The sequence below is a fragment of the Hyla sarda genome, chromosome 7, assembly GCF_029499605.1.
Source record: "Hyla sarda isolate aHylSar1 chromosome 7, aHylSar1.hap1, whole genome shotgun sequence".
Taxonomy (NCBI): Eukaryota; Metazoa; Chordata; class Amphibia; order Anura; family Hylidae; genus Hyla; species Hyla sarda.
The window spans coordinates 58,713,306-58,737,230 of record NC_079195.1 but is presented as its reverse complement, the minus strand read 5'-3'; the positions used below and the strand labels follow the sequence as shown (position 1 = coordinate 58,737,230).

Sequence of the window (23,925 nt, the reverse complement as noted above, 5' to 3'; positions counted from 1 at the left end):
GGGGGGGGGGGGGGGCAGTGTAAGGGGGTGTATATGTAGTGTTTTACCCTTTATTATGTCTTAGTGTTGTGTAGTGTAGTGTTTTTAGGGTACATTCCCACTGGTGGGTTACGGTAAGTTTCCCGCTAGGAGTTTGCGCTGCGGCAAAAAATTTGCGGCTGCTCAAACTTCAAGCAAGAAATTTATTGTAAACCTGCCCGTGTGAATGCAAACCTCCAGCTGTTTCAAAACTACAACTCCCAGCATGTACTGACAGACCGTGCATGCTGGGAGTTGTACTTTTGCAACAGCTGGAGGCACACTGGTTGGAAAACCTTCAGTTAGGTTCTGTTACCTAACTCAGTATTTTCCAACCAGTGTGCCTCCAGATGTTGCACAAATACAACTCCCAGCATGAACTGATTGCCAAAAGGCATGCTGGGAGATTTAGTTATGCAACAGCTGGAGGTACGCAACTACAACTCCCAGCATGCCCACACAGCTGCTTGCTGTCTGGGCATGCTGGTATTTGCAGTTTTGCAACATCTGGAGGGCTACAGTTTGAGACCACTATACAGTGATCTTCAAACTGTGGCCCTCCAGATGTTGCAAAACTACAAATCCCAGCATACCCAGACAGCAAACAGCTGTGTGGGCATGCTAGGAGTTGTAGTTTTGCAAGATCTTCAGGGCTACAGTTTAGAGACCACTGTATAGTGGTCTCAAAGTGTAACACTCCAGATGTTGCTAGGCAACTTACCAGCTTCCGTAGGATTCAGGGAGCCGCATCACCGTCCTCTTCTGCCGATGGTTGCTCCGCCGCCACGGATGTGTAAGTGGACTTTGGCGCCGGTCTTCCTCGGTTTCCCTTTTCTGCCCGGCCTATTGTGGGTAGATAGAACGGGGAAACCGAAAGTTAACCCCCCAGCCCCCGATCTGCTATTGGTCGTCGCTTCTTGACGACCAATAGCTGGGATAGGAGGGGTGGCACTCCTGCCACCTCACTCCTATCCCTTCAGGGGGATTGTGGGTGTCTTGGACAACCCCGATCTCCCTTATTTTCCGGCTCACAGGTCACCATAGACCCGTATGACCCGGAATTGCGCAAATCGCCGGTGCGATTTGCCTCGATTGCTGACATGGGGGGGTCTGATGACCCCACTGGGCATTTGCGCGGGGTGCCTGCTGATCAATATCAGCAGTCACCCTGGTCCGTTCCCCGCCTGGCGCACGGCGGGGACCGGAATTCCCCATGACGTAACTGTACGTCATGGGTCCTGTAGGGGTTAAGGGGTTAAAAAATGATGAGGAAGAAATTATAAACGGGGATCAGGAAAAAGCAAACATATAAAAAAAAACTTCTTCTCCACTGCATTCACCGAGGAAAATGAAATGCCTGTGTCACGCCGAGCGCTCCGGGTCCCTGCTCCTCCCCGGAGCGCTCACGGCGTTCTCCTCTCTGCAGCTCCCCGGTCAGACCCGCTGACGGGAGCGCTGCACTGACACTCACGACGGGGATGCGATTCGCATAGCAGGACGCGCCCGCTCGCGAATCGCATCCCAAGCCACTTACCTGTCAGGGTCCCCGGCTATCACGTTCTGGTGCACGCGGCTCCGCTCTCTAGGGCCCGCGCGCCAGCTCTCTAACATTTAAAGGGTCAGTGCACCAATGATTGGTGCCTGGCCCAACCAGTCTGATTAGCTTCCACCTGTGCACCTGTCTATATAACCTCACTTCCCCTTCCCTTCCTTGCCGGATCTTGTTGCCTTGTGCCAGAGAAAGCGTTTAGTGTATGTCCCAAGCCTGTGTTGCAGACCTTCTGCTGTTGCCCCTGACTACGACCCTTGCTGCCTGCTCTGACCTTCTGCTACGTCCGACCTTGCTCTTGCCTTGTCCTTTTGTACCGCGCCTGTCTCAGCAGTCAGAGAGGTTGAGCCGTTACCGGTGGATACGAGCTGGTTGCTACCGCCGCAGCAAGACCATCCCGCTTTGCGGCGGGCTCTGGTGAATACCAGTAGCAACTTAGAACCGGGACACCGGTACGGTCCACGCCAATCCCTCTCTGACACAGAGGATCCACCTCCAGCCTGCCGAATCATAACAGCCAGGTGAAATACAGCGAGATAAGATAAACTTCCCAGTACAGGTCACCTATCTAACCCAGGAAGAAGTACAGTGCCGCATACAAAAAATCAAAATAGACAAATCACCAGGTCCAGATGGCATTCACCCCCATGTTCTTAAGGAATTAAGTAATGTAAAAGACAGACCCCTATTTTTAATATTCAGGGACTCTATAGTAACAATTACTGTTCCTCAGGACTGGTACATGGCAAATGTGGTGCCAATATTTTAAAGGGGGTCAAAAGGTGATTATAGACCTATAGTTTAACCTCCGATGTATGTAAAATGTTTGAGTGTTTTCTAACAGATGCTATTTTGGAGTATCTCGATGAAAATAAATGTATGACTCCATATCAGTATGTATTTATGAGGGATCGGTCCTGTCAAACTAACCTGATAAGCTTTTATGAGGAGGTAAGCTCCAGACTGGTCCAGGGGGAATGTCATATATCTGGATTTTTCCAAAGCATTTGATACGGTTCCACATAAAAGGTCGGTGCATAAAATGAGAAGGAACGGGCTGGGGGAGAATGTGTGTAAGTGGGTAAGTAACTGGCTCAGTGATAGGAAACAGAGAGTGGTTATTAATGGTACTTATTCTGATTGGGTGACTGTTACTGGTGGGAACCACAGGGGTCAGTCTTGGGACCTGTCCTATTCAACCCCTTAAGGATTGAGCCCTTTTTCACCTTAAAGGGGTAGTCCAGTGGTGAAAAACGTATCCCCTATCCTAAGGATAGGGGATAAGTTTGAGATCGCGGGGGGTCCGATCTCTCTGTACGGGGCCCCGGCTCTCTGCCCAGATAGCAGGTGTCGACCCCCGCACGAAGCGGCGGCCGACACGCCCCCTCAATACATCTCAATGGCAGAGCCGGAGATTGCCGAAGGCAGAGCTTCGGCTCTGCCATAGAGTTGTATTGAGGGGGCGTGTCGGCCGCTGCCTCGTGCGGAGGTCGACACGCCCCCTTCCCGCGGGCTGTCGGGGCTCCGTACAGGAGATCGCAGGGGGCCCCAGCGGTCGGACCCCCCGCGATCTGCAACTTATCCCCTATCCTTAGGATAGGGGATAAGTTGCTCACCACTGAGTCACCACTGGACTACTCCTTTAAGGACTGAGCCCTTTTTTGCAATTCTGACCACTGTCACTTTAAGCATTAATAACTCTGGGATGCTTTTATCGATTGTTTGGATTCCGAGATAGTTTTTTCGTGACATATTCTACTTTAACACAGTGGTAAATTTTCGTTGTTACTTGCTTCCTTTTTGGTGAAAAATCCCCCAATTTAGAAAATTTAGCATTTTTCTAACTTTGAAACTCTCTGCTTGTAAAGAAAATGAATATTCCAAATAAATTATATATTGATTCCCAAATACAATATGTCTATTTTATGTTGGCATCATAAAAATTACATGTTTTTACTTTTGGAAGACATCAGAGGGCTTAAAAATTCAGCAGCAATTTTCCAATTTTTCACAAAACTTTCAAAATCGGAATTTTTCAGGGACCAGTTCAGTTTCGAAGTGGATTTGAGAGGTCCTCATATTAGAAATACCCCACAAATGACCCCATTATAAAAACTGCACCCCTCCAAGTATTCAAAATGACATTCAGAAAGTGTATTAACCCTTTAGGTGTTTCACAGGAATAGCAGCAAGGTAAAGGAGAAAATTCTAAATCTTCATTTTTTACACTTGCATGTTCTTGTAGACCCAGTTTTTCAAATTTTACAAGGGGTAAAAGGGAAAAAAGACCCCAAAATGTGTTACCCAATTTCTTTCGATTAAGGAAATACCTCATATGTATATGTCAAGTGTTCGGCGGGCGCAGTAGAGGGCTCAGAAGGGAAGGAGCAACAATGGGATTTTGGAGAGTGAATTTTGCTGAAATGTTTTGTTGGGGGGATTTTGGGGGGATTTAGGAAGCCCCTATGGTGCGAGAACAGCAGAAAACCCCACAAGGTATACCATTTTGGAAACTACACCCATCAAGGCACGTAATAAGGGGTCTAGTGAGCCTTAACACCCCACAGGTGTTTGACGACTTTTCGTTAAAGTTGGATGTGTAAATGAATTTTTTTTTCACTAAAATGCTGGTTTTCCCCCAACTTTTTAATTTTTACAAGGGGTTATAGGAAAAAATGCCCCCCAAAATTTGTAACCCCATTTCTTAGGGTATGGAAATACCCCATATATGGATGTAAAGTGTTCTGCGGGCGAACTACAATGCTCAGAAGAGAAGGAGCGCCATTGAGCTTATGGTGAGATAATTTTTTTGAATGGAAGTCAGGGGCCATGTGCGTTTACAAAGCCCCCCTTGGTGTCAGAACAGTGGACCCCCCACATGTGACCCTATTTTGGAAACTACACCACTGTGAAACTACACAGAATTTAATAAGGGGTGCAGTGAGTATTTACACCCCACTGGCGTTTGACAGATCTTTGGAACAGTGGGCTGTGCAAATGAAAAATAACATCACGGACCACTGTTCCAAAAATCTGTCAGACACCTGTGAGGTGTAAATGCTCACTGCACCCCTTATTATAATACATGAGGGGTGTAGTTTCCAAAATGGGGTCACATCTAGGTATGTATTGTTTTGCGTTTATGTCAGAACCGCTGTAAAATCAGCCACCCCTGTGCAAATCACCAATTTAGACCTCAAATGTACATGGCACGCTCTCACTTCTGAGCCATGTTGTGCGCTCGCAGAGAACTTAACGCCCACATATGGGGTAGTTCTGTACTACTACCACATTTTGGGGGTCTTTTTTTTCCTTTTACCACTTGTGAAAATTTAAAGTATGGGGCAACACCAGCGTGTTAGTGTAAAAAACATGCTGGTGTAGACCCCAACTTTTCCTTTTCATAAGGGGTAAAAGGAGAAAAAGCCCCCCAAATTTTAAATTTGTTCGGAAATAGCCCATGAAATACGACAGGGCTCCGAAGTGAGAGAGCGCCATGCGCATTTGAGGACTAAATAGGATATTTGAATCCGCCACAAAAAAAACCCTACGCCAGTGTTTCCCAAACAGGGTGTCTCCAGCTGTTGCAAAACTCCCAGCATGCCTTGACAGTCAGTGGCTGTCGGCAATACTGTGAGTTGTTGTTTCTCCACAGCTGGAGGCTCCGTTTTGGAAACACTGTCATACAATGCGTTTTTTTTTATTTTTTATTGGAGTGGGGGGGGGGGTATGTGTATGTGTATACTAGGGGTATGTGTATATGTAGTGTTTTACCCTTTATTATGTGTTAGTGTAGTGTTTTTAGGATACATTCACACGGGCGCAGGTTTACAATTAGTTTCTCGCTGGGAGTTTGAGCTGCGGCGGAAAATTTTCTGCATCTCAAACTTGCAGCAGAACTCGCTGTAAACCCGCCCGTGTGAATGTACCCTGTACATTCACATGGAGGGGGGGGGGGCAAAGCTCCAGCTGTTGCAAAACTACAACTCCCAGCATGCACTTACAGACCATACATGCTGGGAGTTGTAATTATGCAACAGATGGAGGCACATTGGTTGCAAAACACAGAGTTTGTTACTTAACTCAGTGTTTCGCAACCAGTGTGCCTCCAGCTGTTGCAAAACTAGAACTACCAGCATGTACAGTCTCTCAGTGCATGCTTGGAGTTGTATTTTTGCAACACCTGGAGGCACACTGGTTGCAAAACACTGAGTTAGCTAACAAACTCAGTTTCACAACCAATGTCTGTCCAGTCTGTCCACAACCAAAACTGCAACAATCAGCATGCATTGACGGTCGAAGGGCATGCTGGGAGTTGTAGTTTTGCAACAGCTGGAGGCACACTGCTACAACTCCCAGCATGCCCTTTGGTAGTCTCTGCATGCTGGGAGTTGTAGTTTTGCAGCAGCTGGCTGCACACTTTTTCACAGAAAAAAGTGCCTCCAGCTGTTGCAAAACTGCAACCCCCAGCATGCACAGACTACCAAAGGGCATGCTGTGAGTTGTATTTGGAACTCCAGCTGTTGCAAAACTACAACTCCCAGCAGGCCCTTTGCCTGTGTATGCTGCGATTTGTTGCTAAGCAACAGCAGGAAGTGATCAGGCCTCACCTCCTGCTGGAACCTTCTGCTGGGACTGCCACCGCTGCTGCCGCCGATCCTGCTGCTCCTGTCGCCGCCACCGATCCTGAGGGGACCCCGCCGGACCAGGGCAAGGTAGGAGACCCCCGCTGATGCTGATCTCCGCCTTCTTCGCCGTCCCGATCGCCGCCCAGCAGGGTCGTGATTGATCGGTCGTTCCGACCGATCAATCACGTGATCGTGAGGCAGCACCTGTGCCACCTCACTCCTGCTGGGTAAGGGTGAATGGGGCTGTCTCGGACAGCCCCATTCACCCTTTTTTTCTGGGTCACCAGAGACCCGATTGACCTGGAAAAGCCGCAAATCGTTGGTCGGGACCCCCCCAGGGGTTTGCACGGGGTGCCTGCTGATAGATATTAGCAGTCACCCTGGTCCGATCCCCGCCAGGAGAGCGGGGGGGGGGGGGGACACACACACCGGAATTCCCACGGGCGTATCCATACACCCTCAGTCCTTGAGGACTTTAAAACGGGGGTGGACGGCGTCCTTAAGGGGATAATGTATTCATTAATGACCTTGAAGAGGGGTTGAATGGTAAAGTAGCAATCTTTGCAGATTATACTGGAGGTTTGGGCTGGGAAGTGGCAGATGAGGTTCAACACTGATAAATGTAAGGTTATGCACATGGGGAAGAAAAATCCGGGCTGGGACTATTTTTAGTTTTGAAAAAAGAAGGCTTAGGGGAGACCTAATAACTATGTATAAATATAGCAGGAGACAGTACAGAGATTTTTCCCATGATCTATCTATACCCAGGACTGTATCCATAACAAGGGGGCATCCTCTACATCTAGAGGAAAGAAGGTTTCTACACCAGCACAGACGGGAGTTCTTTAGTGTAAAAGCAGTGAGACTGTGGAACTCTCTCCCAGAGGAGGTGATCATGGGGAACTCTGTAAAAGAATTCAAAAGGGGTCTGGATGCATTTTTGGAGAGTAATAACATTGGTGGTTATGTATATTAGATCTATATGGACAGAACGTTGATCCAGGGATTTATTCTAACTGCCATATGTGAAGTCTGGAATAAATGTTTATCTCTAGTATGAGGGTTTTTTGCCTTCCTCTGGATCAACTCAGTAGGTTGAACTTGATGGACTCTGGTGTTTTATCAACCTTGTGAACTATGTTACTATGTTATGAACTATGTAACTATGCTACTATGTTACTATGTATACTTAGATACTCATAGATTAACTAAAAGTTAATCCCAAAAATCCCTATTTCCCACACCACTAATAAAATCTGTTTCTTTATCGCTTTATTGCACACACATTGTTATTTAAAATATTGTGGGGGAAATTTATCAAAACCTGCCCAGAGGAAAAGTTGCTGAGTTGCCCATAGCAAGTAATCAGATCGCTTCTTTCATTTTTGAAAAGGTCTCTGAAAAATGAAAGATGCAATCTGATTGGTTGCTATGGGCAACTTTTCCTCTGGACAGGTTTTGATAAATCTCCCCCTGTATGTGCCACTCTATTTGAATCATGTAGAAACAGTCATTAAGGCCAACTGGCCCTATCTTGTGGGACCGCAGCATCTTGATAAAGCCACGGACGTGGTGAAACTGTCGAGGGGGACCGGAGAGTAATGTTTTTATAATGATGTCTGCAGTCTGCTGTCTAACAGAGCAGACTGCAGACGCTATCTAGTTAGAACTACGGCCATCCACACAATGGGGCCAGTTGGCCTTAATGACTGTTACTACATGATTCAAATAGAGTGGCACATACAATATTTTAAATAACAATGTGTGTGCAACAAATAAATAAAGTAACACATTTTGTTAGTGGTGTGGGAAATATAAATTTTTTGGATTAACTTTTAGTTAATCTATGAGTAAATAAATTGATTTGATCCTTCAACCACTGGTTTTTGCCCATGTATATAATTGACATATAAATAAATGTTCCTTCTTCTATAGCCTGTAGGTTGATAAGAAGAGGGGGTAGAGTAACATATGACTACAGGATCAGACTACATGGGCTTCACTGTAGATTTTACTTTATAATATATACCTCAATACTCACTATTCATAACCTATTATGTATTCATACCATTTAATATATGTTTTTTTTTTCAGCATCATTTGGTTGAAATAATAGTAAGTATAACACATTTTCTCCTGGAACTGATGACTTGTTGTATTACGCATTAATGCATTTATTTGCATAGATTTATTAGCCCTGCCTAAGCTTTCATTTTTTACCGATTTATTTCACTACAGTTGAGATTAATTACCAGACAAGACCAGGGACAAGACAATATAAGAACATTTTCATTGTGTGACATTATCATGTGCCTCTAATTAATAGTTCTACAGCTAAATAATACCAGTATACAAGGGACAAACATTATTATACCAGAATAATAATTCTGGAATAATAACTGTAATTATAATAATAACTCTTATTAAGATGTACATATTGTACAAAGACCGAAAATTCTCCATAAAGTACCATATAGTGGTAAAGAAGAACTGTTCCTCATGGTCTGCAGAAAATTGCAGTGCAGGTACACCTAGTGACTACAGGCAGATAGGTGCTCCATTACCATAAGGTAATTAGGAATTTTCCCTTTTAGTTGCCCCGATTGTATAGAACCTAGGTGTCCCAGTATGTTGATAGTTGCCCCACAGTAAAGATAGGTGCCGTCTAAGTGGTAGGAAGGTTCACATTTGGAGGTTGATAGGTGCTACCCTAAGCAAAAAACAAAAAACAAAAAGTAACCAGTAAAAGTACTGGTTTAGACACGGATGGACCATCAATCTCCTAAATAGTGTCCTCCTCCTCAATATGTCACCACTCATTGGTGTCATCCAGATCACAATCATCATCACTTCCCTTAGACTTAGATCCCATATGAACACTTTTAACTGGCTTTTTAACACTAGATGTAGAACTAGTTTGTATACTATACCTACCAATGCCTCCCAGACACAGTTTTTTGTTTAGCCAGACATAACTGTGCATCCAAGTGGCATCCTTGATGAACACTTGGACTCGGACGCTTGATGAAGGAGTTTATGAAGTGAGTATTCTCTCCACAGTAAAAGCATTGACCATTAAGAAGACGATATCTCCTGCACTGTTCAGGAGTCCAGATGGAATCAATCTGCATTGGTTCCACATCGGGTACAGGTTGTTGAAGTTGAGATAAAAGAACACTCCTATCTGCGTTCACGCAGACATCTATCTAACCGTACAGCTAAGGTCATAGCTTGGTCCAGGGTATCTGGAGGAGGATACGTAACCAACATGTCCTTTAACCCCTTAAGGACTCGGACGTAAATGTACGTCCTGGTGCGGTGGTACTTAACGCACCAGGACGTACATTTACGTCCTGTACATAACCGCGGGCATCGGAGCGATGCCCGGGTCATGCGCGGCTGATCCCAGCTGCTGATCGCAGCCAGGGACCCACCGGCAATGGCCGACATTAACCCCTCAGATGACGGGATCAATACAGATCCCGGCATCTACGGCAGTACGCGATTTCAATGAATGATCTGACCGACCGCAGCGCTGCTGCGGGGATCCGATAGTTCAGAACGCAGCTCGGAGGTCCCCTCACCTGCCTCTGTCCAGCTCCCGGCGTCTTCTGCTTTGGTCTGAGATCGAGCAGACCAGAGCAGAAGATAACCGATAACACTGATCTGTTCTATGTCCTATACATAGAACAGATCAGTATTAGCAATCATGGTATTGCTATGAATAGTCCCCTATGGGGACAATTCAAGTGTAAAAAAAAAATAAAAAAAAATTTAAATTAAAAGTAAAAAAAAGTGAAAAATCCCCTCCCCCAATAAAAAAGTAAAACGTCCGTTTTTTCCTTTTTTACCCCCAAAAAGCATAAAAATTTATTTAATAGACATATTTTGTATCGCCGCATGCGTAAATGCCAGAAATATTAAAATAAAATGTTAATGATCCCGTACGGTGAACGGCGTGAACTTTAAAAAAAAAAAGTCCAAAATTGCTACTTTTTTTTATACATTTTATTAAAAAAAATTGTATTAAAAAGTTTTTTATATGCAAATGTGGTGTAAAAAAGTACAGATCATGGCGCAAAAAATGAGCCCCCACACCCCTGAAAAAGTTATAGGTCATCAAAATAAAGGGATTATAAACGTACTAATTTGGTTTAAAAGTTTGTGATTTTTTTTAAGCACAACAATAATATAAAAGTATGTAATAATGGGTATCATTTTAATCGTATTGACCCTAAGAATAAAGAACATATGTCATTTTTACCGTAAATTGTACGGCGTGAAAACGAAACCTTTCAAAATTAGCAAAATTGCGTTTTTCTTTTTAATTTCCCCACAAAAATAGTGTTTTTTGGTTGCACCATACATTTTATGATATAATGAGTGATGTCATTACAAAGGACAACTGGTCATGCAAAAAACAAGCCCTCATACTAGTCTGGCGTTGAAAATATAAAAGAGTTATGATTTTTAGAAGGCGAGGAGGAAAGAACGAAAGCGTAAAAATTTAATTGTTTGAGTCCTTAAGGCCAAAATGGGCTGAGTCCTTAAGGGGTTAAAGAGTCTGACAAGCCCAATTTCAATTGGCAAATCAAAGCTGGAGTGTTCCATTTAGAGGCCACATACCACTTTCTAAATTCCGCACAGTATTCTTCCACAGATCTGCGTCCCTGTTTCAACGTGGGCAGCTGAGACTCAGCATACGCAGATCTGTCAGGTTCTGCATACAAAAGTCCCAAACCAGCAAACAAAGAATCTACTTATGTAAACTCAGGGGTGTCAGAATCAAGAGAAAATACATACTCTTGGGGACCCCCTTGCAAAAAGGACATAATAATGCCTACTGTTCCTCAGTACAAGAAGTGTAAGGTCTTAACTAGAGATGAGCGAACCGAAGCTGATGAACCTGAATTTGTTACGAATTTCATGAAATATTCGATTTGCAATGAATGCGAATATCGCCGTGATTCTATCGCATGAATCGCATCATTAAATTTCATTTTACAGTGTTCCTGGCTAAAGGAGACCTAAAATGGCGGATCCACATGTCAGTACATGGGGCAGGGGATTATGGGAGGGTGGGAAAGTACGGCGGGAATGAAGGTAGGCGGGATCACCCTGAATCACATGCGAGATGCAGCCTATCAGCATTCATTGACAACTGTGATGTCACAGCCCTATATAATCGGCAGCCATCTTGCTGCTGCTCATTTCATCCATGCACTATGAGAGAGAGGACGGACGGCATGTGTGTGAATTTCTTATACCACAGCGTACTGCTGGCAACTGCTAGTCACAGCAGCATTGTGGACAGACAGGAGTGCAGTGCTTTGCTGTTCTCACTGAGTAGGATCTTACGATATATAAACCTCTTATTCACGTTCTTGAGCATTGCATCAGAGAGGGGCAGATAGATTTTCGTTGCCTCATACATATCAACAAGCTGCCTCAACTTTATGAACCATCTTATCACCTTATTTTTCAGGGCAATTCTGTGCTTTTTTTGCTCCACAAATCATCTGCTGCTCAGAATTGTGTGTAGACTGTATAAAAAAATCAGTGCACACCATTCTTAACACTCTGTGACAGAGTGCAATTCAGGGTTTAATCCCTGTTTTCTTTTTTTGTGGTGCTGCACTGTTGTGTCCTGCTGCTGTTCACAAATACGTTTTTTCAGCGCACTGTAGTGCATTTGTCTGCCCTCATACGTGCATACCACATGCCTACATAAAAGCAGTCTACTATTTTGTATTTGTAACAAGTCTAGATACAGGGAAAGTCCTCCTGGCAAAAGAAATCACCTGCTGGTGTTTTAAAAAAATAGAGATTTTTTTCTGCGCATTGTTGCGCAATTTTCTGCCTTCATACGTGCATACCACATACATACATCCAAGTAGTATACCATTTTGTACCTGATAATCTGTCAAGGGCCTAGACACTTTGAAAGTCCAAACAATAGTACTCACCGGCTGGTGTTTTACAGACATTTACAGAGTTTTTAGGCTCATTGTAGCGCATTTTCTGCCCTCATCAGTGCATACTGCATACGTACATCCAAGTAGTTTACCATTTTATACCTGTTAATCTGTCAAGGGCCTACATACTGTGAAAGTCCAAACATTAGTACTCATTGGCTGGTGTTTTACAAAAATACAGATTTTTTTCTGTGTATTGTTGCGCACTGTTCTGTCCTCATCAGTGCATACCGCATACGTACATCCAAGTAGTGTACCATTTTGTACCTGTTGATCTGTCAAGGGCCTACATACTATGAAAGTCCAAACAATAGTACTTACCAGCTGGTGTTTTACAAAAATTACAGAGTTTTTCTGCTCATTGTAGCACATTTTTCTGCCCTCATCAGTGCATAATGCATACGTACATCCAAGTAATGTACCATTTTGTACCTGTTAATCTGTCAAGGGCTTAATTACCGTGAAAGGACAGCCAAAAGAAATCACCTGCTGCTGTTCTAGACAAATATTGTTTAAAGAGTAGTGAAGAGTATTGTAATACTCTCATATACGCACTAAGTATGGCAGGCAGAGAAGTGCCAGGAGTGGCAGAGGCCTAAATACTTCAGGCAGAGTTGGCAGCAGACTATGGGCAAGTGGCAACAGGAGTCGCAGTGAGAGGCCTGAGCTCCCGTTATCAACCAGCGGTCGTGTCTCCACCAGCAACCCATCTGCCGTCGTCGATTGGTTGACACGCTCATCAACTTCATCACAAGTGACATCTGACACCCCCAGTCAACAGTCGGTGGGTTCCTCAGACACAACCCTCAGTTGGCATGGCCCGGGAGCAGTCCCTGTCCTCCCATTGCCTTTGTCCTATGCTGTTCCCTTTCCTAGAGAAGTATCTTATGACATGGGTTCAGCTCCACTATTCACTAAGGACGATGTAGTGGAGGACAGTCAGCAGCTACTGCCCAGCCAAGAAGGGGAGGAGACATGCGCCACTTCCTCCGCTAGACAGCCAAGTAGTGATGCGGAGAGTGACATGGGAGGCGGTGTTGCCAGGGTTCAAGGTCCTGAAGCAGACACTGTTGGGGAACCTGAAGAGGACATCAGTGATGATGAAGCCGATCGCAATTGGGAGCCGGGTGCAGAAATGGCTTCATCATCATCAGGAGAAGAGAGTTGCAGGTTGCAGTCGTGGCAGCAGCTGAGCCAGCGAGGCAGGCAGTAGCAAGGTTGGCAGTCAGCATGGTGGCAGGAGTGGAAATTCTGGAGCCAAACGTGCCCGGGGAGACCACCTGCTTTGTGGCAGCCTACCTTTCTGGGAGGTAGTGGAACAGGGGTTCCTGGAGAAGGCGCCAGTAGCAGTCAATTAGTGCGGACTGTAGGTGGGAAAATCAGCTACTCGGTGGTGTGTCAGTTCTTCATCAGACATCCGGAGGAGGTTCATGTAGCCACATGCAAGATATGTTGGCAGAAGGTGAAGCGTGGCCAGGGTCCCAATGTCGGCACCACGGCCCTGCGTCAAGACATACTTTACCACCATAAAGTGGCCTGGGAGAACTGTGGCTCGGATGTAGTGGTCCAGCCTGCTGCATCACCCAGTGGCCATCTGCTCCCTCTTTCATCCAGCCAAGGCTCCACCACCTCACCCGAAGTGAACTGTGTGTCAAACCCTCCTTCTGTCGCTCCTGCTTCTCCCGCTTTTAGTCAGCTATTCCGCCAACAATCCATCGGCGAAGCCATGTCCAAGAGACAACACAGTATGTGCACACTCATCAAACGGCGCAGAAGTTGAATTTGCTCCTGTCCAAGTTGCTGGTGCTGCAGTCCCTCCCTTTTCAAGTGGTGGACTCTGCACCTTTCAGAAAATTGATGGCTTGTGCCGAGTCGAGATGAAGAGTCCCAAGCCGTCATTTCTTTGCGAATAAGGCAGTACCAGCCCTGCATAAGTTTGTATAAGAGAAGATGGGCCAGTCATTTAGCCTGTCGGTGTGTTCAAAAGTGCACGGCAGCGCCGACGTGTGGCGCTGTAACTACGGGCAGGGACAATACTTGTCTTTTACGGCCCACTGGGTAAATGTGTTTCCTGCACAGCCACAACAGCAACTTGGACAGGTCACACCGCTTCCTCCTCCACGCTCTCACTCTCAGGCATTTGGTCCTGTTACAGTGTGCAACTCCCCCTCATCATCCTCCACTGTGTTCTCGGCCTCCACTGCACATACAAATCTCGATGGCCCTTCATCGTACCATGTGTGTAAGGCACGGCGAGGTCAAGCTGTTGTTCACATGGTTACCTTGGCGAACGGAGTCACACAGGGGAGGAACTGCTAAAGTTCATTCGTAAAGAACTCAGAGTATGGCTTACTCCACGAAATCTGGAAATGGGAACCATGGTGACCAACAACATGAAGAACATTGTGTCCGCGCTGCGACAAGAAAGTGTGAAACATGCGCCCTGCATGGCACACGTGTTGAATCTGGTTGTCAAGCACTTTCTCAAGTCTTCACCCCATTTGCAAAACATCCTGAGAATGGCAAGGAAACTGTGCATGCACTTCAGCCACTCATACACCGCAAAGCACACCCTCCTTGAGCTGCAACGTCAGAATGGTATCCCACAACATACTCTTATTTGTGACGTTGCCACACGTTGGAATTCCACCCTCCATATGTTGGACAGACTATATGAACAAAGAAAAGCCATCACCGATTTCTTGATGATCCAAGCAGATAGGAGTGCTCCCCTGTGTAACTTCAATGTGAACCAGTGGCAGCTCAGACACCTGCCGTTTGCTGAGGCACTTTGAGGAAGCCACATTATTTGTAAGTCGCCAGGATTACAGCATGAACGACATAATTCCACTCCTACATTTCCTACAACAAATGATTGAAACGATGGCTGGTCACGGCAATGGAGACGTTGTGCCTACATCTCAAGGCTACATGAGCCCTGTAGGGGCTGAACTGGAGGATGAGGATGAGGGGCAGAGCGGAGCACTGTTTAGGTTGGATGAGATGGCCGGTGTTTCTAGTCTTTGGACAGGAGAGGAGGAGGAGAAGCAGCCAGAGGAGATGGAGGGTTATGAGGAAGGCGAGACAAACGACCCAGACACACCGTGGCAGTATGCAGTGGAGATGGAGGCAGGTAGTCCCTCCAAGTCACTGGCGCAAATGGCACGATGCATGCTCAGTTGCTTGCGTAGTGACCCCCAAATTGTCAAAATTTGTCAACGGGATGACTTCTGGCTCTCCACCTTATTGGACCCTCGCTACCATCCCAGAATGGGGGCCTTTTTTACACCTACGGAGAGGGAAGACAAACTGACCTACTACAGAGAGATCCTATGAAGTCAGTTGGCCGATGCCTATCGGCGACATGGTACATCCACTCGCAGGTCTGACTCGGGGGGCCCTCTGCACTCACCTTCCACTGCCATGGCTGCTGGGGAGGGGAGGGGTGGCAGGAGCAGTACCAGCTCCATCAGCAGCAGCCTGAATCTACAGTAGCTGATGAGTAGCTTTCTTCACCCGCATAGTGAAGCAACTCGTCAGCAGCAGGTAGACATGGAGCAGGACCTGAACCAGCAGGTGGTGGCATACCTTGACATGGCCATGCCAACAAACATTGAAGATCCGTTGGACTTCTGGGCAGCCAAACTTGATTCATGGCCGCAACTAGCAGAGTTTGCCCTGGAAAAGCTGTCCTGCCCGGCTAGTAGTGTGCCATCAGAGCGGGTGTTTAGTGTGGCCGGGGCCATAGTCACCCCAAGGCGAACTCGTCTGTCCACTAAAAATGTGGAGAGACTGACGTTTGTCAAGATGAATCAGGGATGGATCAGCCAGTATTTCCAGCCACCAATGCCAGATGCCTCACAGTGGATTGACCATGCTGCTACACTAACACTTCCCAATTATGGTTATGAAACCCTCTTGGGTTATCAATTAAGGTTATGAAACCCTTTTGGGTACTGTGAACGCCTGCTCCTGACTCATCCTGTGTCTTTCAGGAGCTACTTACCTCACGGATGCTTCGGGTCTTGGGCCTTTAATTTTTGGATGTTAAGCAGTAGCTAAATACATGCTTAATGCAAATTTCAACATTGATCTTTAAATGTAAGGGGTTATGAAACCCTCTTGGGTACAGCGAATGCCGGCTCTTGGCTCATCCTTTGTCTCTTTCAGGAACTACTTGCCTCACTGATGCTTCTGGCCTTGGTCCTTTAATTTTTGGATGTTTAGCAGTAGCTAAATACATGCTTAATGCAAATTTCAACATTGATCTTGCAATGTAAAGGGGTTATGAAACCCTCGGGTGTACTGCTGATGCCTGCGCCTGTGTCTTTCAGGAATTACTTGGCTTACTGATGTTTTTGGGCTTGGGCCTTACATTTTTGTATGGTAGCACAACCTAACTTGCATCTTCAATAGAGAGTTCAAAGTTCACCTTTTAATTTTAGGGGTTGTGAACCCCTCTTGTGTACTCATGCTGCTTCCTACTCCACTCTGTCAGCCCGTTTGTCCTGTGACAGTGTGAGACTCCGCCTCCACCTCCACATCCTCCACTGTGTCCTAAGCCTCCACTCCCGGACAAGTCTAAGTGGCCCTTCAGCATACCATGTGTGCAGGGCACGGCGGTGCACGCTGTTCTTCACATGGTTTGCCTTGGCGAAAAGTCTTGGAAACAATGGCCGGTCAGGGCAATGGAGACGTTGCGCCTACATCTCACGGCCACATGAGCCCTGTGGGGGCTTGCTAGATTTGTACCCACACCCTGGGGTCCGGGACACTCAAACTTTGATTTAAATTTCAAAAAATCTGACATTTCAGTGGTCTCCTCATGCATCAGCCAACTCCAGGCTGTGTCATTCAGGCAATATATGGTTTACTGATGGCGTGCTGGGCCTGGGTCTGGGAATTTAAAATTTTCTCAGGTAGCACCCGCTATCCAAAGTCTTCTTTAAAAATTTCAAAAATGTTTGTGTTTTTTATTAGGGATTGTGAAGCCCTGGTGTGTACTCATGCATCAGCCGACTCCAGGCTGTGTCATTCAGGCAATATATGGTTTACTGATGCCGCTGCTGGGCCTGGGTCTGGGAATTTCAAATTTTCTCATAGGTAGCACCCGCTATCCAAAATCTTCTTCAAAAATTTCTAAAATTGTTGTGTTTTTCTGGGGGATTTTGAAGCCCTGGTGTGTACTCATGCATCAGCCAACTCCAGGCTGTGTCATTCAGGCAATATATGGTTTACTGATACCGCTGCTGGGCCTCGGTCTGGGAAATTCAAATTTTCTCATAGGTAGCACCCGCTATGCAAAATCTTCGGTTTAAATTTCTAAATTCATCTTTTAATCTTAGGGATTGTGAAGGCCTAGTGCCTACTCATGCTGCCAACACCTCCACGATGTGTCATTCAGCCACTATATGGTCTCCTCATGCTGCCAACACCTCCACGCTGTGTCATTCAGCCACTACATGGTGTCCTCATGCTTCAGCCTCATCCAAGCTGTGTCAATCAGCCACTATATGGTGTCCCCATGCTGCCAACACCTCCACACTGTGCCATTCAGCCACTATATGGTATCCTCATGCTGCCAACACCTCCACACAGTGTCATTCAGTCACTATATGGTCTCCTCACACTGATGCCACCACCAGGCTCTGTCATTATGCTGCTGTGCGACAGTGATTCTAAAAGCGATGCCGGTAATCTGCATGTTACTCTGAATAACAGTATTATTTCACTACCCCAGCACACTCCATATGTGTTTTAGAACACAGCAAAGTGTTCTATACCCCTATTGAGGCTCTCTGTTTTAATATAGATTCACCGCGAAAAAATTTGGATCGAAACAAACTTTTTCGGAAAATTTGTCCGAATAGAATTTTTGAAAAGTTCACTCATCTCTAGTCTTAACGTACAATTTACAACTTTCACAAACATTTTTAAATACTTTTCGGTTCCTCGAAAAATGCTCATAAAGATTAACCTGAGGTTCCAAAGGAGCTGAAAGAGGAGAAGTAGGAACAGTAGCGCGTGATGATTCAAGCTCCAGGATTCTGGACAACAATCTCTGAATCACCTGCTCCTGATGTTCTGGCCACTCAACCAAGTCCTGGTTTATACTAGACTGGGATTGAGACGACGCTTGCTGCTGTACCTTCTCGGCTAAATCCTGGTCCAACTGAGTTAGGTTCAGCATCTGACCAACCAGAGAGATCATGGGGTCCATGAATAACAACAAAACAGATTAAGTAATATGGCTCATAAAAATGTCACTTTGGGCAGGGATGAGTAAAGCCCTAATCTTCCCCACATCCTCTGTCCCTGCCTACTTTGTACCCGTCCTAAACAACGGGTCCACAACCATGAGGACGTTCCCTACCTACTACGTGCAGGGACAGACAGAGTCAAAATGATAAACTACATAACAGTAGGAGTCAGTGAACAGCTGGAGGCACACAAACTAACAGAAATACATAGTGAAAGACAAACACACAGTCAAAATGAAATCAATCTTAGCCAAAGTTGGTAACAGGAGATAGCAAAGTAACAATGCAAATACCAGAAGAGATGTCAAGAACCAAGCCAAAAGATCCAAAAAAGACAATTTAGATATAGTAGTGCTAGCCTCAGTCAACAGGTAACTTTCACAAGCAAAGCACAAGAGAAAGGGACTTCCTTATATATGAGAGTGTAGGTGAAAGGAGAATCCTGGGAAGTATGGGAAGAAACTCCAACCACACCCAAGCAGCTCAGGGTGTTGTCCCAGTAACTAACATAAACAACAGAGCTATGCAGAATTAACCCTACAGGTGCAGACAGAACCAGTAATTACACATACAATCTCTTTTTGTGCAGGACCTTTTGACCTCTTCAATTTTTGGCTGTCAGACTGCTGGGGATTGGCCTAAAGCTATTGGTCTCCTATTGCAGATAGAGCAGAGGGTGCACTAGAAAGTCACTTACTGTAATGTTTAAAAGGAGGGGAGAAAACAATTGATCTCCCAGGGCACTTGGAGTAAACTGAATACTTTTCTTTGCAGTGGTCTGGTCTGCTCTGGTCCTATTGTCTATTCAACACTAAAGTAGACTTTAGTGCTATAAAAATTCCTTAATTTTTTTTACAGGACCCACTTAAAAACCGCATAGCACAATGGCTGGATGTGTCTACAAAGCAAGGATTTGCAGATCTTACCTTCCATCTGGCTGAAGAATTATCTCTTGGAGATTACAAAATTAACATTCCTGACGGCTGTGTAAAATACTTTAGCGTTGCTGAATATGGTAAGATAATGTAAAAATGTATTAAATTATTGAATTATAATAAAATAAAAATGAAGTGTAAAATGTAAAATTTTTTCATTTAAATGTTTAAGAGAAAATTCTTTGACATGCTACACTGCTCAAAAAAAAAAAAAAAAAAGAAAACTAAAGGGAACACTTTTTAAACAACACAATATAACTCCAAGTCAATTACACTTCAGTGAAATCACACTGTCCACTCAGGAAGCAACACTGATTGACAATCAACTTCACATGCTGTTGTGCAAATGGAACAGACAACAGGTGGAAATGATAGGCAATTAGAAAGACACCCCCCAATAAAGGAGTGGTTCTGCAGGTGGTGACTACAGACCACTTCTCAGTTCCTATGCTTCCTGGCTGATGTTTTGGTCACTTTTGAATGCTGGCAGTGCTTTCACTCTAGTGGTAACATGAGACGGAGTCTACAACCCACACAAGTGGCTCAGGTAGTGCAGCTCATCCAGGATGGCACATCAATGCGAGCTGTGGCAAGAAGGTTTGCTGTGTCTGTCAATGTAGTGTCTAGAGCATGGAGGCCCTACCAGGAGACAGGCCAGTACATCAGGAGACGTGGAGGAGGTAGGAGGGCAATAACCCAGCAGCAGGATCGCTACCTCCGCCTTTGTGCAAGGAGGAGCAGGAGGAGCACTGCCAAAGCCCTGCAAAATGACCTCCAGCAGGCCACAAATGTGCATGTGTCTACTCAAACAGTCAGAAACAGACTCCATGAGGGTGGTATGAGGGCCCGACGTCCACAGGTGGGGGTTTCATCCCAACACCGTGCAGGACATTTGGCATTTGCCAGAGAACACCAAGATTGGCAAATTTGCCACTGGCGCCCTGTGCTCTTCACAGAAGAAAGCAGGTTCACACTGAGCACATGTGACAGACGTGACAGAGTCTGGAGACACCGTGGAAAACGTTCTGCTGCCTGCAACATCCTCCAGCATGACCAGTTTGGCGGTGGGTCAGTAATGGTGTAGGGTGGAATTTCTTTGGGGGGCCGCACAGCCCTTCATGTGCTTGCCAGAGGTAGGCTGACTGCCATTAGGTACCGAGATGAGATCCTCAGACCCCTTGTGAGACCATATGCTGGTGCTGTTGGCCCTGGGTTCCTCCTAATGCAAGACAATGCTAGACCTCATGTGGCTGGAGTGTGTCAGCAGTTCCTGCAAGAGGAAGGCATTGATGCTATGGACTGGCCCGCCCGTTTCCCAGACCTGAATCCTATTGAGCACATCTGGGACATCATGTCTCACTCCATCCACCAACGCCACGTTGCACCACAGACTGTCCAAGAGTTGGTGGATGCCAACCTCATCAGGAGCATGCCCAGGCATTATAGATGTCACGATGCCGGCTGGCAGGTAGTGGATCCTCTGTGCCAGAGAGGGATTGGCGTGGACCGTGCTAGTGGACCGGTTCTAAGCCACTACTGGTTTTCACCAGAGCCCGCCGCAAAGCGGGATGGTCTTGCTGCGGCGGTAGTGACCAGGTCGTATCCACTAGCAACGGCTCACCTCTCTGGCTGCTGAAGATAGGCGCGGTACAAGGGAGTAGGCAGAAGCAAGGTCGGACGTAGCAGAAGGTCGGGGCAGGCAGCAAGGATCGTAGTCAGGGGCAACGGCAGAAGGTCTGGAAACACAGGCAAGGAACACACAAGGAACGCTTTCACTGGCACTAAGGCAACAAGATCCGGCAAGGGAGTGCAAGGGAGGAGACTAGATATAGCCAGGGAACAGGTGGGAACCAATTAAGCTAATTGGGCCAGGCACCAATCATTGGTGCACTGGCCCTTTAAGTCTCAGGGAGCTGGCGCGCGCGCGCCCTAGAGAGCGGAGCCGCGCGCGCCAGCACATGACTGCAGGAGACGGGAACGGGTAAGTGACCTGGGATGCGATTCGCGAGCGGGCGCGTCCCGCTGTGCGAATCGCATCCCCAACGGCCATGGCAGAGCAGCGCTCCCGGTCAGCGCTGACCGGGGAGCTGCAGGGAGAAAGACGCCGTGAGCGCTCCGGGGAGGAGCGGGGACCCGGAGCGCTAGGCGTAACAGTACCCCCCCCCTTAGGTCTCCCCTTCTCTTTATCGGGTAACTGCCTCCCCTGGGATGAGGACACCGGGAAAGGATGGAGGGATTCCTCAACGGCAGGCAGAACCGCAGGAGTAGGAATGGGGAGAGAGGGCAGAGGGCGAGACCTGGCACGGGGCAGTGTGACACCAGGACGAGGGCCATGAGGGGACACTGAAGCTTGCCTGATGGAACTGGGAGGGGGGGAAGGGCATTTCCTGTGGCAGGCAGTGTCCTTAATGACCTTAGGGGGACCGGATACAGGAGGAACCACAGAGTTACGGCAAGGGTTACTGGGAACCGGTTTTAGACAGTTCTTGGAACAAGAGGACCCCCAACTCTTGATCTCCCCAGTGGACCAATCCAGGGTTGGGGAATGAAGTTGAAGCCAGGGAAGTCCAAGGAGAATCTCCGAGGTGCAATTGGGGAGGACCAAAAGTTCAATCCTCTCGTGATGAGATCCGATGCTCATAAGAAGGGGCTCCGTGCGGAAACGTATGGTACAGTCCAACCTGGCTCCGTTGACCGCGGAAATGCGGAATGGCTTGACAAGACGGGTCACCGGAATATGGAATTTATTCACAAAGGAGTCCCGAATAAAATTCCCAGAAGCTCCAGAGTCCAGGCAGGCCACGGCTGAGAGGGGAGAGCTGGCTGAAGTGGAAATCCGAACAGGTACCGTGAGACGTGGAGAAGCCGACTTGGCATCAAGAGACGCCACACCCACGAGAGCTGAGTGCGAGCGTGCGTTTCCCAGACGTGGAGGACGGATTGGGCAATCCACCAGAAAATGTTCAGTACTGGCACAGTACAGACAAAGATTCTCTTCCTTACGGCGATTCCTCTCTTCCAGGGTCAGGCGAGACCGATCCACTTGCATGGCCTCCTCGGCGGGAGGCCTGGGCGCAGATTGCAGTGGAGACTGTGGGAGAGGTGGCCAGAGATCTAAGTCTTTTTCCTGGCGGAGCTCTTGATGCCTCTCAGAAAAACGCATGTCAATGCGAGTGGCTAGATGAATGAGTTCATGCAGGCTAGCAGGAGTCTCTCGTGCGGCCAGAACATCTTTAATGTTGCTGGATAGGCCTTTTTTAAAGGTCGCGCAGAGAGCCTCATTATTCCAGGATAGTTCAGAAGCAAGAGTACGGAATTGTATGGCGTACTCGCCAACGGAGGAATTACCCTGGACCAGGTTCAGCAGGGCAGTCTCAGCAGAAGAGGCTCGGGCAGGTTCCTCAAAGACACTTCGAATTTCCGAGAAGAAGGAGTGAACAGAGGCAGTGACGGGGTCATTGCGGTCCCAGAGCGGTGTGGCCCATGACAGGGCTTTTCCAGACAGAAGGCTGACTACGAAAGCCACCTTAGACCTTTCAGTAGGAAACAGGTCCGACATCATCTCCAAGTGCAGAGAACATTGCGAAAGGAAGCCACGGCAAAACTTAGAGTCCCCATTAAATTTGTCTGGCAAAGACAGGCGGAGGCTAGGAGTGGCCAGTCGCTGCGGAAGGGGTGCAGGAGCTGGCGGAGGAGATGGTTGTTGCTGCTGTAGCTGAGACTGAACTTGCTGTAGCTGTGACTGTTGCTGCTGTTGCTGTGACTGGAGCTGCTGTAGCTGCGACTGGAGTTGCTGTGTCATGGTGGTCAAGTACGACAGCTGGTGCTCTTGTCGGGCGACCAATGTAGGGAGGTCGGCGACAACTGGCAGAGGAACTTCAGCGGGATCCATGGCCGGATCTACTGTCACGATGCCGGCTGGCAGGTAGTGGATCCTCTGTGCCAGAGAGGGATTGGCGTGGACCGTGCTAGTGGACCGGTTCTAAGCCACTACTGGTTTTCACCAGAGCCCGCCGCAAAGCGGGATGGTCTTGCTGCGGCGGTAGTGACCAGGTCGTATCCACTAGCAACGGCTCACCTCTCTGGCTGCTGAAGATAGGCGCGGTACAAGGGAGTAGGCAGAAGCAAGGTCGGACGTAGCAGAAGGTCGGGGCAGGCAGCAAGGATCGTAGTCAGGGGCAACGGCAGAAGGTCTGGAAACACAGGCAAGGAACACACAAGGAACGCTTTCACTGGCACTAAGGCAACAAGATCCGGCAAGGGAGTGCAAGGGAGGAGACTAGATATAGCCAGGGAACAGGTGGGAACCAATTAAGCTAATTGGGCCAGGCACCAATCATTGGTGCACTGGCCCTTTAAGTCTCAGGGAGCTGGCGCGCGCGCGCCCTAGAGAGCGGAGCCGCGCGCGCCAGCACATGACTGCAGGAGACGGGAACGGGTAAGTGACCTGGGATGCGATTCGCGAGCGGGCGCGTCCCGCTGTGCGAATCGCATCCCCAACGGCCATGGCAGAGCAGCGCTCCCGGTCAGCGCTGACCGGGGAGCTGCAGGGAGAAAGAC

At 47.3% G+C, this 23,925-nt stretch overlaps 1 protein-coding gene across 1 annotated transcript in view; it reads left to right on the top strand.

Moving 5' to 3' along the window:
* LOC130283129 (alpha-2-macroglobulin-like protein 1) overlaps window positions 1-23,925 on the top strand; it is a 266,692-nt gene that overhangs the window by 41,081 nt on the left and 201,686 nt on the right. The window contains exons 4-5 of the mRNA XM_056532319.1: window positions 8,290-8,310; window positions 19,289-19,445. Of these exons, the coding sequence (XP_056388294.1) occupies window positions 8,290-8,310; window positions 19,289-19,445 (178 nt within the window). The remainder of the gene's footprint in view (window positions 1-8,289; window positions 8,311-19,288; window positions 19,446-23,925) is intronic.